This window comes from Penicillium psychrosexuale (genome assembly GCF_028828465.1).
Source record: "Penicillium psychrosexuale strain IBT 29551 chromosome Unknown utg000003l, whole genome shotgun sequence".
In the NCBI taxonomy this organism is placed as follows: Eukaryota; Fungi; Ascomycota; class Eurotiomycetes; order Eurotiales; family Aspergillaceae; genus Penicillium; species Penicillium psychrosexuale.
The window spans coordinates 1,481,496-1,498,855 of record NW_026643188.1 but is presented as its reverse complement, the minus strand read 5'-3'; the positions used below and the strand labels follow the sequence as shown (position 1 = coordinate 1,498,855).

Genomic DNA, 17,360 nt, shown 5'->3' with positions numbered 1-17,360 from the left:
GCGACGCGAGGATCAATCAGAACACTCTCGGCATAACGCGCCTGGCGCAAGAGCAAAATTAAGGATGGGGTATATCACAAAGATCAAAGGCAGCAGATCTCTCTAGTAATGAACAGACAAAGGCCGAGTGGTATCGTGATTCTGTTGCAAAACCTAGGAGATTGCCTACGCGAGGAACGAAATTAGCGCGTCTCGTTGGGCGCGGGGTTCTGCCGGGCGGTGACCCTAATTTGAGCACAGAAAAAAAAAAACCTTGGGGACCCGCGGGACATATTTCAAATCTCTACATTCTCAACTTTGAAGATCCAGAATGGCTTCGAATGAGAATACTGCCGCGGCAGCTGGCATCGCCGATGGCCTCGCGCCGTCGCATACCTACGTGCCCAACAAAGGCTACGTGAACCCTGATACTGCAGACTCCGCCGAGGCGGGGCAATATCCGCCCGATGAGCAGGAGGAAGAGGAAGAGGAAGAGGACGACGAGTACTACGACGACATTTTTGACGATGAATTGGATCGTGAAGATATTCTGTCTTCGGATAACACCGATCTTACCAAAGCATACAATCGCCAGCGCAGAATCAACGACCTCGCTGGCGACTCGAACGTGCCGAGATGGACATACCCCAAGACGAACACCCAGAAGCCTACCGTGAATACATCCGCGTATGTCGATGATCAGGTCAAGTCTCTTACTCGTCATGCTGCGAAGATCAAGCTGGACGACCAGCAGGCCGGGTTTTCGGGGCGCAGCGACAAGGGTGGAGCAGATAAGGCAGACCGAGCCACATCAGAACAAGTGTTGGATCCCCGTACGCGAATGCTTCTGCTGCAAATGATCAACCGAGGCCTCGTCTCAGAAATTCACGGATGTTTGTCGACCGGAAAGGAAGCGAATGTCTACCATGCCATGTCCATCTCGCAGGAAGACCCGGATGCTGCCCCACTACACCGTGCCATCAAGGTCTACAAGACAAGTATCTTGGTATTCAAGGATCGCGATAAGTACGTCACCGGAGAGTTCCGTTTCCGCCAGGGTTACAACAAGAGCAACAACCGCGCCATGGTCAAACTTTGGGCCGAGAAAGAGATGCGAAACCTGCGAAGAATCTATGCCTCTGGTATTCCCTGCCCCGAGCCTATCTTCCTTCGTCTGCACGTCCTTGTTATGGGATTCATCGGTAGCTCAAAAGGTCTAGGCGCACCGCGCCTCAAGGATGTGGACTTCAATATCCCTGAACCTGAAACTCGCTGGCGCGCACTGTATATTGAATTGTTGGGCTATATGCGTGTTATGTACCAGACATGTCGTCTGGTGCACGCTGATCTGAGTGAGTACAACATTCTGTACCATAAGGAACGCCTGTATATCATCGATGTCAGTCAAAGTGTTGAGCACGACCACCCGCGCAGTCTGGAATTCCTGCGCATGGATATCAAGAACGTCAGCGACTTCTTCTGCCGAAAGAACATCCAGACTCTTCCCGAGCGGACTGTGTTCCAGTTCATCATCTCCCCAGAAGGACCATTGGATGGCACCGCTGGCAATGAAGAGATGACCACTGCCATCGAAAAGCTCCTCGTTGCCCGTGAGGAAGGTGATGATGAGCAGCAGGAGGCCGAGGATGTCGACACTGCCGTTTTCCGTCAACAATATATTCCTCAGACGCTAGAGCAAGTGTATGATGTCGAGCGTGACGCCGAACGCATCCGCGATGGCGAAGGTGCTGACCTGATTTACGGAGACCTCTTGGCCGGCGAAAAAAAGAAGGCCTCTGCTACTGATGCTGTCGAAGACGATGCGTCTGATGCAAGCGGCGGTGTCTCCGTCTCAGGATCCGACTCAGACGACGAGGGAATAGACCCGTTCGCGCCGAAGCCGCCACGAGGCAAGCGTTTCGAAGACAAAGACTCCAAGCGCGACCACAAGGCAAAGGTCAAGGAGGAGAAGCGTGAGCAGCGGGCAAACAAGATGCCGAAGCACATGAAGAAAAAGCTTGTTTCCGGCTCTTGTAGAAAGAAGAAATAAGCTCTCGTAGCTTTCTGACCTTATCTTTCTTTGCATGTGCACGAGTTGCGAATGTTTGCACTCTGTGTCATCTACCGCTTGGCATGATCTGATGATGAAATGCATATATGGATGGAGCATTGGGCATTTGATACCTTGATCTATATTTGATAGAATTGGGAAAACATAAATATTTGATCCAAGCTCCTCAAGACTGAACCTAAAAACTCTCATTAAGAGTACACTATCCATAATAACTATATACGAAGTATTGACAACTGATTCGAAAGAAAAAGAAACCAAATCGGGTGGGTAACAACTTATCAGAGCTCTCTTTGGTCATCACTCCAATCCGTGCTCTCGTCATAAATTTCCCACAAGTGCCCTCAAACAGTGCTTACATCCCGCGAATAGCGCAAGAGTATGCATCCATAAAATGAGCATCGAGTAGGGAACATAAATGAGGAGCGTGACGGAAGGTCAGACCTATTGTGTTTTCTTCATTTAAGCCGCATCGTGCCAATGCCACGATGTAATAGTTAGGAGTGGCATTGAGATGTGAAAGATCCAATTTCCATCTTAGCTACAAATTGTGGTGGGGAATTTAGAGCGAGGTCGGGGACGCCAATTGAAATGGTAAAACACTCGGTGCACCGGATGAAAGTAAAAGGTTGCAAGCGTAGACACCACGGAAATCAAGCGGTGTGCATTTGGGACGCCACTTTATTCCGTGCCTTGACCCTTGCGTAGGCTTCCTCAACGAGGTCTCTTGGCAGGTCAGGGATCTCTTCTCCTCCGGCACTGCCATCCGATACTTCTGCCTCGACAGCCCTTGTATAGTCGTCTGCATTAGGTTCCTCGATTGCATTCTGCGCCACAGGACCACTATCTAGGTGGCCACCGGAGAGACGCGTGAACTGCACCTGCATTGGCGCTAAGCCAACGCCATGCCATATATCAGAGGGAAGAAAGTCACCATGTTCAGCACGGAAAGTGTCACGAGCAGCGGCATCTTCATCATGGAGCTGGTCCAGTTTGTGCCGGGTGTCTCGGAGCACCTTTTCCACACGTTGACGAACATGACGCCGACGTGCTACTTCCAGCATTAGGCTGTCATAAGCATTGAGAAACCCATCGTATAGAGAGTGCAGATCAGAGAGTTCGGCGAGCCCAGTGTTAATGCGGTAATTTTCTTCAAGCCACACGCGCGTGAAGTTGTGTGCCTGGGAAATGTAACGAGGTAAGCGGGAGGAGGCGAGAGAGGAAAGGTGGCTGTGCACTTCGATCGTTGCTTTAGAGATGGACAGCAGGGCATCTCGCTGAGCTTGCACTTGTTCAAATATGGATTCCATCTCGTTGATGCGATCTTGGATCTCCATGACAACATCATCCGCCTCGGGGGCATCTTTGATTAGGACAGCCACCATCTCCTGATACTCAGCGTCAGTCATTGGGTCAAGAGGTGCATTCAAATTGGCGTTGATCTCTGCCCCGATGTTTGGCATTCCGTCATTGCTGCCATCAACACCAGTTGGCATATCCCCTGTGATGGATCGCGCAACTGCTCCTCCGCCATCGGTATGCTTCACAGCGGTGACACAGAGATCAAAATGCCTGACCAGGGCTTCCAAAAGAATGGCCATTTCTTGAGCATGGGCCTCCAATGATTGGATCTGGCCCGGCATAGACGACAAGGTGAGAAGGCCAGAATCGGACGCAGACGACGAGGAAGATGTGATTGATAACCGGGATGACGCCAACTTTGTGGCTGTGTGGTAGTGACGAAGCGACTCTCTGGTGGCTTGAAGTTCGTCATCAAATTCACGATTGGACGTATCCAGTTCAGCGCGCGCTGTGTTAGTGCGGTCGATAGACGCTTTCAAGGATGCATGTAGCTCTTCAACGCCTCGCTCATCGACAAAGTCATGTAAGGACTTCTGCTCTTCATCACCAGGTCTGAATGACGCGTGGACGATGGTCCCGCGAAGCAGATCTAACGTGTTTCTTAGCCGAGCATCAGCAGCATCCAAGTTTTTTAGTGCCAATGAAAACTCATCACGACCCCGGTAGGATATCTGCTCGACCTCGGTTCGAACGTCGTATAAAAGACGGAGTTGTCCATTAAGGCCTCGGCGTAAGAAGCCTGTCCGAGAGCACAGGACAACACTCTTCTCCAGCGCTGAGTGTGACGCAGTGACTATTTCATTGGCCCGCCAGACATGACTAATAGAGGAGAGCGAGCGTTTGGCACCCAGCAGATACGAGATCAAAGTGTCAACCTGGGGTAGGGATTGTTGGTCCTCGTTCAGTCCAGCCTGCGGACGAATGGACGATGAAGACGACTGGGATGACGCCATTTTGAGAATCAATTAACCCTGTTAATGGCGCATTCGGAATAAGATAAGACCAGAGTCGATGAAGTGATAGACCTCTCAGGGGCAAGGGTGAAATTGATTGACAGCTACAAAGTAAATGGGGTGATAAAACGCGTTCACTCCACCAAACCCCTAGGGCACTTCAGTATAGGCCTATATTTGCCAAATTAGACTGCTGTAGAGTTGGTCAAAACTGGAGGAGAGAATGGCTACCTTGTAGACCATAGACCTGGGAGCTAGGTCATGGGGACCTTGGAAGCTCGGTACAATGAGCCAGGGCCGTGCTCTACACGGCGGACCCAAAGTGAAGCACGAGCTCTAGCCCAGAAATGACTTGCGAATAAAGGGATGAAAAACAGCCTGAGGCTTTCTCGGTCGAGACCTGATTCCCAGGGTAAGACGTAAATTGTACGGCAAGCGGTTCACAGAAGGTTTGCTCCGTAGATCCGTGTAACCAAGAAAGCTAGGGACAGTGGGTCTCACAAAGTGTGAGTTGTCGGTGTGAGATGGCTGCGGGACTAGCCTGAAATCATACAAATATCAAATGGTCCGTTTCACCCCTGTCGCACCAAATGATAGCGAATCAACCTGTCGGAAGCGTAGGAACTGATTGATTGAGGTGCGATGGCGTGGAGATGGCGACATGCGGATCATTGTCACGTGCAGCCTCACCGCCCAGATCACGTATTTGCCGCTCTGCCCCTGTCACGCAATAATTCCCCGGACTGATCGATGGCGATATCAAAGACACATCCGAATTGTGCAATTTTCTCAGACATTGAATAATCATCTGATTTAAAAGCCTCTGTCGATCCATTTTTTTTTTCTTTCTCTTTATCATTCAAGTGGAATTCAGTTGCCAACCTTGGAAGCTCGATATCGCTCTTATCTCAATACTTCCTCTCAGGGTACTTCCAAGGTTGAATCAGTAGCCCTTGACCCCCCTCTATCCTGATCGTCGAGCAATTCTCAAGGACATACATCGCGACATTGATTGACATATTTTCTACGTGCTCAAAATATTCAATTCAACCCAAGAGATTAGGGATATACGCAAAACCGACTGGTTCTTATCTCGGTACATCAGACACGACCGTCACTCGCCCGAGCGGCCGTCCCCTCACACCCGCGAGACCAGATCAGCCATCATGGCCGATAAACCAGTATCTTCGTCCACGCAGCAGAGCCTGGTCATCGCAAATGCGGGGGTCAGTGCGAACGCCGACTCCAACCGCTCTCCGCCGGGCAAAAACACCGACAATACCACCCAAACCCTGGACGAACTAGGCAGGCAAAATGTGGCCCCGTTCCTCGAAAAATATCAGCCACGACAATATGCGCCTTTGCGCTCACAGGTTTCCGCTTCGTCTGAGCACCATGTAGTAAATGCCAGCTACTGCTATCGGCATCAACCGGACTCAAAATGCGGCAGACGCCAAGCCGATGAACAGTCGATGACCCAGCTGCAATCTGAGCTGAACTTACTTCCTCAATGTGATCAACGCGGTATTTCCCATGTGTGGTCGTTGTTCTCCGCTGCTCCGGCGAAGCAGCGAACTCTCATGCTCCAGGGAATTCTGGCGCAGTCCTGCTTCCCCCAACTATCCTACATTTCCGCCAGTGTCCGCGAACTCATCCGAATTGATTTCCTCGGTGCCCTTCCTCCGGAGCTATCCTTCAAAATTCTGCGTTACCTCGACACGGCTTCCTTGTGCAGAGCAGCACAAGTTTCTTCCCGCTGGAGAGCCCTCGCCGATGATGATGTGGTTTGGCACCGGATGTGCGAACAACATATCCGCCGAAAGTGTAACAAGTGTGGTTGGGGCCTTCCCCTTCTAGATCGCAAGCGTCTGCGTGAAGCCAAGCGCGAGATCGAATTGCGCGCTACCAACTGGGGCAACAACGAGCCTGCCGCTGGGTCGACTGAAGCCGCAATGGTCGAATCTTGCTCGACGGTCGAAGAACCTAGAGTCAGTGGCAAACGCAAGATGGAATCCGATGAAGTCTCCGTCCTTGCAAAGCGCCATTGTGCATCGCTTCCCCAGTCCCCTGAAGAGGATGACAATTATTTCAAGACTCGTTACCGTCCGTGGAAGGAGGTTTATCGGGATCGATTTGTTGTCGGTATGAATTGGAAGCACAAGCGCTGCTCAGTCAAGGTCTTCAAGGGCCACAGAGACAGTGTCATGTGTCTGCAGTTCGAGGACAACATTTTGATGACTGGATCCTATGATGCTACGGTCAAGATCTGGGACACAGACACTGGCGAAGAACTGAGAACTCTCAAAGGCCACGTTGCCGGAGTGCGATGCCTCCAGTTTGATGACACCAAATTGATCACTGGTAGTCTGGATCGCAGCATCAGAATCTGGAACTGGCGTACAGGAGAATGTATCTCCAAATACAATGGCCACGCTGAAGCGGTCATTGCTCTCCACTTTGATTGTACTCTTCTTGCGTCCGCCTCTGTCGATCGCACTGTCAAAATTTGGAATTTCAAGGACAAATCTACTTTCGTTCTACCACACCCACAGGGAGTCAACGCTGTCAAGATTGACTCGGCTTCGCGCACGGTTCTGACTGCTTGTGACGATGGTGCCGCACGCCTTTGGGATTTAGACACCAAGACTTGCATCCGAGTCTTCCATAACCACATTGGGGCCGTTCAGCAAGTTCTTGCTTTGCCTCGAGAAATTGAACTGGAGAACCACCTCGCCGACTGCGAGAACGACCACGTCAGCACATCTTCTCAAAACGGCGACAACATCCTGAGCACACTTTCCCCTCTTCTCGAGGCCAAGTCTCTGTCTCTCCAGAACTCACCATTCGGCTCCTCCTTTGACCAGGATCAAGGCCGCGTTGAACCCCCGCGCTATATCATCACTAGCGGTGTAGACACAACCATCCGACTGTGGGAAACAAGCACTGGAAGATGCCTTCGTACCTTCTTCGGACATTTGGAGGGTATTTGGGCTCTTTCTGCTGATACTCTGCGGATTGCCTCTGGTGGCATGGATCGCATGGTCAAGATCTGGGATCCTCGTGTTCCTACTGGCCAAGATACCTATGAAGGTCACAGCGCAGCTGTCAACTGCATTGGCTTGAGCGACAGCCGCTTCATCACTGGTGGTGATGACTACCAAGTTCGCATGTATGATTTCCGGGCCTCGAGTGGCCAATGATTTTCTTCTTTTGTCTATCAAAAGTTTCCTTGTTGGTTACATATTTTCTATTTGCATGGGATGGGGCGTATAACTGCGGCGCTGCCATCTTCTCTGTTCTTTTATTATTATTGCATCTCCACTTGATGGATGGATACCCTGGCGCATTCACGAACGGCTGTGGCTCAATCAAAGTGCTTTGACCTCACATATTGCCACTGACTGCATTACAGGCGCTACTTGGGTTTTGTTTTTCACTGCTTGTCCTTCTCTTCAGTTGTCTGTCTGGTTTCGTGTTAATACAATGTACCGTGTTTCCATGTGACCATCAATGAATTTTTCAGACACCCATTTCACATAAATTAAAGTTCAATCTCATAATTAGTTGACTTTTGAACTGTACAAAATGAATGGTTTAGGATTCTGAGGATCTAAGGCATTAATCAACCTTAAAATATTCTGGACAGACGTTATGTAGTTGCTTAATAGGTCTACGACATACTCTATTGTCTTCCTCTCTACCAACTAAATCCTAGACAGACTTATGGTTTTTCGTTGAGCTATAGCATTGATATGGAGACTGACCTAGGTAATGTTGTGGTCACTTTTGATGCTCCGTGACTGAAGAAGGTCGGAACCCGCACTCCTATTCCCAATGAGGAGCTCATCGAATACTATAGCCGACTAGTAGGATGTTGCCCCACCCAATATGCATGTCTAACCCAGAACACTTTGTTTCTGTTTCCAACACTTGTCACCCTCTATATCTCAATACAGAAGAAAATACGATCCACTCGCTCCCTCCAGCCTAATCTACCTATAGTTACTATGGCGGACAGTCGAACCGATATGCGATCTGACCGAGTGTGGTCTTACCAAATGGATGACATTCTATGTGGTTGGTGTGTCGAGCAAAGCTCAGAGAAATCAAAGCTAACATCACGAAGATCGAGACTCTGTTAACATAGACGCCAGCTTTACCCACTCAGAAAAGCTTGATTTGGACGCTGAATCTATCTCGCCTTCTAGGTCTTCGAATTACAGCTGCGATATCTCCTCATCATCTACAATCCCGTCGGTTACCACGATACGGCTACAGGTACTGCTGGGGATGTTCGTCTCATTGGAAGCGACTCCCAATAGGATTGAGGTTTTTAGTTGGATTCGGGCTGGTCGCCGTTATATTTATTACAGCGTGGTTCATTGAAAAGGACAGACTAGCAAAGCTCGAAATAACAAAGCCTGACGCCGAGAATGCGATACACCAACGCGCCTTGATAACATGCCTGACGACTCTTCCAAGATCTCTTGGTCTACTGCCACGGCATCCCCTATCCAGACTGCTCCCATTTATATCTTCATAGATCCTACACAAACTACCTTTTTGACCAAGTCCCATGTCACTATACCCACGAAGGGTGTCGTTTCCCCCGCCCCCTCTATGAGCGTGACGAGTAATTTCAAGTGACACATGAATCCTGTCCCGGGTGAATTGATATAATGGGTGGGGAATGGTGTCGGCTTTGCGGTCTGCGTTGAATGTGGGAATTGCTATTGATTGTAGTATTACTATTCTGCGATCCAAAGGCTATTGTCTCATGTTGCTACAAGTTCCCATCGAGACATGAATGTAATTCAATATAATTCAATTCAATCAATTGTTCCTGCTATTGAGACCCCTCCACTTCCTTTTATTTATTTTACTGTCTACAGACTGCCGTCAATATTTACATCGATATCATCTAATCTTCACTTCTTATTCACTAACGTACAGTTCGAGCCATTGAATGCTTGATATCAACATTCCTTGTTCTACCGTCACTTGAACATTCGACCATCTATCCATCTTCATACATATTTTTCGCATCTCCCAAGCGTTTCAGGGCACCTTCGCATTGATAGGTGTCAATCAAACCCATCACTTGAGCCACGGCCTCCATTTTCATTCTTCGAGGAACCGAGGTGTGGCTTCCAAAGTGACAAAACTCCTCGGTTGGTTTAATCTAAACAACCTGTAAGTATTTACTGCTTGCGGTTATTACGATTTTGACACTTATTAATGTGACAGCAGCTTCTTCACAGCTCGTAGCCACCATGTCATACTCTCCAGGGAGACTAGAGCGAGCCCAGCAGATCTTTGAACATAGCATGAGCAAATTCTGCATGCTCCCACACCTCGCTGGGCCATATCACTTGCGAGAGCGTGCCCTCAAGCGTGCCGCTGTTGTTGGGTCATGGCATGACAATGACAAAGATAAAGACTACCAACCTTCCAGCAAGAGAACACCGACCAAGCGCAAGCTATCTCTTTTCCATGAGGATTATCACGACCCTCGATCAGACAAGCGAGCCAGGAGCTTGTCTCCGATTTCTATATTCCGTTCGAGAATGAGCGCAGGCACGGAAAGTGAATATTATGTCCCCCCTTGGACACCGTCTCAACACAGTGAGCCCGACAGCTGGGACAGATACTGGACCGTGAATCCCGAGACAGACACACCGAATTCACAGTACGGCCTTCAAACCTACAATGACGACGTGCTGCCAGAATCACCACAAACGAATGACACAACCGAGGTCGAGGCCGAGGCATCGGAGTCGACTGGGGATGTCCTGCCTCCTGATAACGAACTTCCGCTGAGAGAGTGCGCTGCCTGCCAAGAGCTAGGCCTTGAATGCTCGCTTAAATCTAACCCCGATCCGTTCGCCTATCCTTGCACAATATGTGAAATCGATGATGTCTTTTGCGTCGTGAGCCCCCCACCCAAATGGAAGCAAACATGCGAGTGTTGCAAAGGGCAGAACAAAGAGATTTGTTCGTATCACTACGCTGATGATGACCATTCCCAACCTTGTCTCCCATGCCGAAATCATGGGTTCGAATGTGTTGCTGGACCAGCTAGACACGCACCTTTTGCACTCCTTGCCACAAGTGAACCAAGCGAGCCAAGCAGTTCTCCAGTTTATTCTCCAGCACCCTCCAAGTCAACCGATGGAACCCCAGAGCCCGATGTTTCTGAGGTATCCAAACTGAGTGAACAACTCAGTTCCCCAGCTATCCAACCAAAGACCCAGATTCCAGAGATCAACTCCACAAAGGACAATCCTTGGGAGACCTCCTCTCCCCCATTCAGCAGCGCACAGCCCTCCGTTTCTGGGGGACCGAAGCCACATGAGGTGATTGTAATCATTGATTCAGATGATGAAACACCGAACACCCCGAAGAGGCAGGACTCACCGATCTATATCTCTGACTCCCTCGAGTCACCCACTCGCACCACACCCTCAAATACCATCGCTTCGCAGTACGTGAACACTCATCGAATCTGGACTGAACTTGCTCATCCTGTGGTGTTTCTCGCAAATGAACAGGACGAAGATCCCCCTTGCCACTGGTGCAACAACTTTGCATATGGAATCACTGGCCTCGGTCCTCGCAATCCAGAGGTCTGCACATTAGATAACGGCACAATTATTGAGCTACAGGATGGCCACATTGCCGAAGGAAAAGAACAGAGCCGGATGTGCGTCTTCTGTACATGGAATCGATGCAAAATCATACAATGCTCCCACGACACTCTCCATCTACTACCTGTACCTTTGTCAACGAAAGACCAAATGCGGACTGATGCTGCAGCACTTCTAGAGGAAGCAAGTGAAGCTCTGACTGACCCCGAGACTGGCAAGGCTGGTCCTGTTTTCCGAACTTCCCCTTACCAATGGTGCAGCCTGTGTCGGGAGCCCGCATTCGGGTCTTGCCAGGCAGTTCAACCAGTCAATGTCTACGCTGAGGTAGTAGACTGTGACGAAGAATCCCGTGGGTGTGGATTGATGCTCTGTGACTGCTGTCTCGACCTTACCATGCGATTCAAAGGTGATCTCAATGCTGTTGTTGCATGGGGTCGCAGTGACCCGTCTAACCCTATACCCTACCGAGCTGATGTGGAGTTCATCCTCTCGGGAGCGGAGAACAACACCATGTACAGGCTTTACATGGAGGAGCGTTGATTTACAGGTTTTGCTTTCTTTTTCTCTTCTTTCTTATTTTTATTGTACATATCTATCTCACCATGGCTGGCTTTGCTTATAAAAAGCAGCTAGGTTGGAGACAATGCAAAATAATCTTAATATTTTCTTGTTTATGAGCGACGTGCTAACAAACTCATACTTGTTTGCAAAGTCTAATCTGATGAGTCGTTCGCGATAATGAGGGCATTGTGCCCTAATCCATTGTTCGCAATAGGATCAATAGCACCGTATTAAGATGACAATAACCCACAATAGGAATAGAACTAGAATCGCGTTAAGAGAAACGTGAGTCACAATAGCTATTCAATCAATCCCATTCACAAGTCTCTCTCATTGAGCGAAATACTCTGAACAGTCCGCCCTTAAGTATAAGACCTTCACAGCTCTTTCCAATCTTTCTCCTCTCTTCTTCCCCTACATCTTTTTCATCGTGTTCTTTTCATATCTTCTTTTACTTGTACTCCTACGTTTTTTTTTTCTGTTCACCAATTATCTTATCTTCATTTCATCACTTCATCTACAGACGCTGGTCGCCTGTGGATAGCCCAGGGTTTCGTTTCCGCTCCGGAAAAAAAATTACTAAACTTCGGATTTTCTGCCAGTCGAACTCGCTTGTTCACAACCAAATCCCCTTGTACTTCCACCAAAAGGAAGTAAGGGTGCTACTTTGATCCTATCTACTATTTTCCCCTGGTTGCCCCGAGCTGCGACACGAGGTGCGCAGCTCATCGCCACGACGTCTTCCCCAAAGAGAAGAAAGGTTTCCCCAGAGCCTCGCACCAGTCCAGGCCTTCGGGCTCAACGTCACGGCCGCTCCGTACCTCCACACTCTCGCCACACGTCTTCTTCTTCCTCCTCCCGCGGCCAGAGTTCGTCGTTGTCCCCGCCTCGCTACGTGCCTGCGCACCTGCAGTTTCAGTCTGGAAGTCCGCCTGGCCGCTCGCTCACTCCCGCGACCGCGACCGCCGGACTCACCCTCTCCAGCGACCATTCCGACATGCCCTCCGATACTCGAGAGGGTACACCTCTAACTCATGGACGATCCCCTTCTCCCGGCGAAAAGCGCCCGGCATCCGAAATCACCGACTCTGACCCTGAAGGAGGCGTGAGCACTGGCCTCAATAACACCCGCACATACATTATTCCCCGCACATGCGACGGCACAAACGATGAACCCCCCTATCCTACCACTTCAAGCAATGAGAAGACCGGGCCGGCATCCTCGGCCGGCGAGCGGTCCAGGCCGGTATCGCCCAAATCAGACGATATCCCTACGATCGACGACCAGGTGGCTGAGGTGAATGCGTTGATGACAGCGCCGCTGAAGGATGGACAAAAGGGCTTTGTTGTGTCAATGGCATGGCTAAAGAAGGTGCTTGCACGTACTACGGCTCATGCTGATCACACGGACAAAGGACCATTGGAGGATGTCGGTCCCGTCGACAATTTGAATATAATGCTCGACACCGACCCGGCCACTCCCACCTTCAAAGACGAAACTGGTGAAGTTTTCGTACCCATGCGCCCCGGTTTGCACGACGCTCTGGATTTCGCAATCATTCCGCAACATGGCTGGGACTTGATCCAGAAATGGTACGGGCTCGCCGACCAGTCACCCATCATAATTCGCTATGCTCACAACACCAACCAACCCGGTGATACTGAAAATATCGAATATGAGACTTATCCTCCAATTTTCACCATTTTCAAACTGTCCAACCCAGCTGTGGGTACCACACCGACCATCTTGAGACAAACCGTCAAGCCATCTGTGAAGATCCTGGCAAGTCGCCAGACGAATTACCAAAAATGGTTGAGGGATGCCAAAGAACAGACTGGTATCGATATGTCCACCAAGGTTCGGGTTTGGAAAATCCTCCAGCTCCCCCAAAGCACCACTTCCTCAGCGTTGGCAACCCCAGCTGTCTCCCGCAGCCAATCGCCAGCTCCTCCATTGGCTCTGATCTCTGACCCCAATGACAAGGTTCTTTTCGATTTGAACGCTTTTCTCGATCTTCCAGAGGGAGGCCACCGAGTGTTGCTTGATGGTGTCAAGGATCAAACCCACAATGCCAACTACAACGGTCGCATGACCTTGGACATGGCTGGTCTCGCCGCGGCGAATTGTGTTGTTCTTGAGGAACAGGTCGGCGGTTCCAAAGGTGGAGAATGGGTGTCTGAAGCCTCTGCCAAAACTCTCAAGAGTCTAGGTATCCCTGTAGATCAGCCGAAGAACGATGCTGCTAGCAAAGCAGCTGTTGCAAAAGCCACACCGAAGAGCACACAAGCCAGTGGCAGATCTACCCCTACACTGGCTCCCGATCCAATCAGGGGGCTCATCTCTCGAGGTCGGAAGGGTCGACAGCTCATCGTGGGATTGCAAAACCTTGGCAATACTTGTTACATGAACTCTGCGTTGCAATGCGTGCGAAGCATTGAGGAGTTGTCTTATTACTTCCTTAGTAAGTACACTCATCTTACTATTGGATACTGCGAACGTGATGCTAATCTTAATCTCCAGGTGGATTGTACAAACCAGAGCTGAATCCCAACAACGTCCTTGGATGCGGCGGCGCCATTGCCAAGCAATGGGCCAACCTGCTTCAGGAGCTCTACAAATCGGACCCTCAGCCGAGATGTGTCAACCCCTCTAGGTTCCGGGCTGCCGCTGGTCGGCAACGTGAAGAATTTGCTGGCTATGATCAACATGATAGTCAGGAATTTGTGATGTTTCTCCTTGATGCACTGTCGGAAGATCTAAGCCGGATCATTGGCAGCAAGCCATCCACTGTCATTCCTGATTCCACTGATGAGATGATTCATGATCGCAAGGCTCTTGAGGATTTCGGAAGGAAGTGTTGGGAGCTCTACGAGGCCCGTAACGCCTCCGTTATCACCGATCTGTTCGCTGGAATGTACAAGTCAACATTGATCTGCCACAGTTGTGAAAAGACCAGCATCATCATGGATCCTTTCACAATGGTCACTGTGCCCATCCCAACGGGTCCAACACTGATCAATCGAACAATCATCTTTTACCCTCTTGATGGCCCACCGGTGTCTCTGAAAGTCCGCCTGGATGAAAATGATACTTTGAAGGACTGGAAGAACTTTGTCGGTCAAAAGGTGGGAGTTGATGCAGAACAAATCTTTGCAGCAGAAACATTGCACAATTCCTTCTGGCAAATTCTTTGCGACGATGACTATACTTTCGGCAGTCTACGCATTTCCCAAGAAGACACCGTTGTGTTCTTTGATCTTGGTCCTCTTCCAGCATCTACCAACTCTTCTGACACTACCTCCGATGGTGATGCAATCCTTGTACCCGTCTTCCACCGCAAACTTGTTCCGCGCAAGGACAGAGAGCCCACTCGTGAACTTTTCGGAATCCCATCCTTCATACGTCTTTCTAGTGACGAAACTCAGAACCTCGAGGCAATCTACCGCAAGCTCTTGACCCAGGCCAATAATCTGACTACACACGACATTCTGGCTGTCGAAGAAAAAAGTCCCGATGACAATGCAGCTGATGACTCTGACACCGTGGTCACAAACGAGGATGATGCACGATCAGCAGATTCCCGAATCAAAACTTCTTCTGTTGACGGCGAAGACAGCATCGTCGACATTTCTATGCAAGCTAAGCAAGCGCCTAAGCCTGCAGAGGGCTCCGATGAGTCGGATTCTGACTCTGAACCTGTCGAATCCCCTCGGCATCCTCTTGCTGGCAAGATTCCTGCCAGTTTGTTGTCACTTTTCGATGCGACAGTCATGAGCACAAATGCCACTTTGCCTGATGGACGCAACATTTCTACCCTGAAAAAATACCCTTCTATTTCCTCTCGCATCCCATCTCCTCCCACTTCTACTAAGGTTTGTTTATTCCATCTTGTCCATTCATATTCAACCCGCTAATCTTTGCCAGGGATCCGATGCTTCATCCAAAAGCTCCGCAGATGACAATGCCGAAGATGACGTTGATACAGATGAATCAGATGTCACACCAAATTCAGCACTACCACTCCTTCACCAAGGTGATGCCATCCTCCTTGACTGGACTCCTGATGCATTTGATGCCCTTTTCGGCGGCAAGCTACGTGATCCCGAGGAGCTCCGTGGCTGCCCTACCTACATGAGCATCAAGAATGTCTATGATCATACCATGGCGGTAAGCCAGAAGAAGCCGAAGCAAACAAATGTCTCTCTCGACCAATGCCTGGACGAGTTCAGCAAGGAGGAAATTCTTTCTCGCGCAGATAGCTGGTTTTGTCCTCAGTGCAAAACTCACGTTTCGGCCACCAAGAAGTTTGAGCTGTGGAGAACCCCGGATATTATGGTCATCCAGCTCAAGCGATTTAGCCAATTCCGTGGCAGGCACGGACACAAGATCAGCACTCTCATCGACTTCCCCTTCGAGGGACTAGACTTGAGCAGCCGCGTGGAAGGCCCCGCGAATGGAAAAAGTGCGGTGTACGATTTGATTGCTGTCGACAACCACATGGGTGGAATGGGTAGTGGCCACTACACTGCCTACATCAAGGACTTTGTTTCCGGTGCCTGGGTCTATTGCAACGGTTCGATGCCCCCTCCATATGCTAATTGGGAGATATCTTACTGACATTCATTTCAGATACCTCTGCGACTACTGTCACCAACATGCAGTCGATCATCACATCGGGTGCCTACCTCCTGTTCTACCGCCGTCGCTCCGACCGTGCATTTGGTAACCAGGAGCTGCGGGACCTAGTTGAAGGCTACCGGAACCGCGCGGGGAGCGTGTCTGGCAGTTCCTCCGGTTCCCGCAGCCCTGGTGGGTCCCAATCACCCTCGGAGGACGGCGGTCGTGCCATTGGCAGCGCACCCCGCAAGGTGTCGTCTGCCTTGGCCAGGGCAGGAGTGGCACCCCGTGTGAGCCGGGGGCAGGATTCCCTCGGCAATGATCTGTACTCTTCTGTCGAGGAGAGTACTTCGGGCTCGGAGGACGGGGGTAGCGAAGGTAAGAAAAACGGCTTTGAGCACGAGAACGGAGGATCGCAGGTCGACTCCCTCAGCAAGCTCACGGAACCCTCTTGGTCGTTCGACGCCGCTCACGACATCTCACAGATTGCCGGTGGTAATTCTGCCACCGAGGATGGCGTCTTTGAGGGTCGATGCCCATGGGGTGATGGCATGGGCATCGACCCTCAGTTTCAGTTTGGTCTCACTTCTGGGGGTGAGGGGGAGGATTCCTCCGATGATCTCCCAGTCGTGGAGCTGCGTGTGGGGTCCGAGGACATCATGTCCTTGGACCCATGAATGATATGAACAAAAAAAAAAAAAAAAAAAAAAAAGGGGACGAGGGGCGGATGGGGAAGGGGGATGTTTCTCTACATAGAGGGGGGATGGGCAGGTGGCCCATACAAAATAAAAATCATGTTTCTTGTTTTAGTTTTCAATCATCTTCTCAAAGCAAAGTAAGAGTGAGGCCAAACTCAGGTCAACGTAAAGATATAGCGAAGTTGTAGATGAAGTTCATCACTTGAGTATCAGATTCATCGTTACATACAAGGCGTAGGCCTACGATGGCCTTGCCTCCTTTATCGCAGGTCGGACGAAATCTGTCCAGACTTTGACTCTACACTTGGTCTTGTCGGCAACGGGTGCTAGCAATGTGTGTCCATATAAGGTGACCTCGCTCGGTCTGTGAAGTTTGATGGTTTTGTTCTTTGTTCTCTGTTCTCCCATTGTTATCTACCTAGAGCAGATCAGTTTACTATCAAACGACAGTTCCAAGAGGCTTAAGTGGAT

At 50.0% G+C, this 17,360-nt stretch overlaps 5 protein-coding genes across 5 annotated transcripts; 4 read left to right on the top strand and 1 right to left on the bottom strand.

Moving 5' to 3' along the window:
- Positions 1-310: 310 nt before the first annotated feature.
- Positions 311-2,029, top strand: N7518_004498 (serine/threonine-protein kinase RIO1; the record flags this gene model as incomplete). The annotated part of the gene is made up of 1 exon (XM_057185425.1): positions 311-2,029. One exon carries the CDS (start codon positions 311-313, stop codon positions 2,027-2,029), a length of 1,719 nt encoding a protein of 572 aa, XP_057042195.1.
- Positions 2,030-2,703: 674 nt separating this feature from the next.
- N7518_004497 (autophagy-related protein 17) lies at positions 2,704-4,365 on the bottom strand (the record flags this gene model as incomplete). Its single annotated transcript, XM_057185424.1, has 1 exon — positions 2,704-4,365. The coding sequence occupies one exon, from the start codon at positions 4,363-4,365 to the stop codon at positions 2,704-2,706; it is 1,662 nt and encodes a 553-aa protein (XP_057042194.1).
- A 1,166-nt stretch (positions 4,366-5,531) lies between these two features.
- N7518_004496 (F-box/WD repeat-containing protein) lies at positions 5,532-7,565 on the top strand (the record flags this gene model as incomplete). The annotated part of the gene is made up of 1 exon (XM_057185423.1): positions 5,532-7,565. The coding sequence occupies one exon, from the start codon at positions 5,532-5,534 to the stop codon at positions 7,563-7,565; it is 2,034 nt and encodes a 677-aa protein (XP_057042193.1).
- A 2,073-nt stretch (positions 7,566-9,638) lies between these two features.
- N7518_004495 (putative C6 finger domain protein) lies at positions 9,639-11,552 on the top strand (the record flags this gene model as incomplete). The annotated part of the gene is made up of 1 exon (XM_057185422.1): positions 9,639-11,552. The coding sequence occupies one exon, from the start codon at positions 9,639-9,641 to the stop codon at positions 11,550-11,552; it is 1,914 nt and encodes a 637-aa protein (XP_057042192.1).
- Positions 11,553-11,614: 62 nt separating this feature from the next.
- Positions 11,615-16,868, top strand: N7518_004494 (putative ubiquitin-specific protease UBP12; the record flags this gene model as incomplete). Its single annotated transcript, XM_057185421.1, has 5 exons — positions 11,615-11,645; positions 12,176-14,035; positions 14,095-15,446; positions 15,499-16,147; positions 16,204-16,868. The coding sequence occupies 5 exons, from the start codon at positions 11,615-11,617 to the stop codon at positions 16,866-16,868; spliced, it is 4,557 nt and encodes a 1,518-aa protein (XP_057042191.1).
- Between the last annotated feature and the right edge of the window lie 492 nt (positions 16,869-17,360).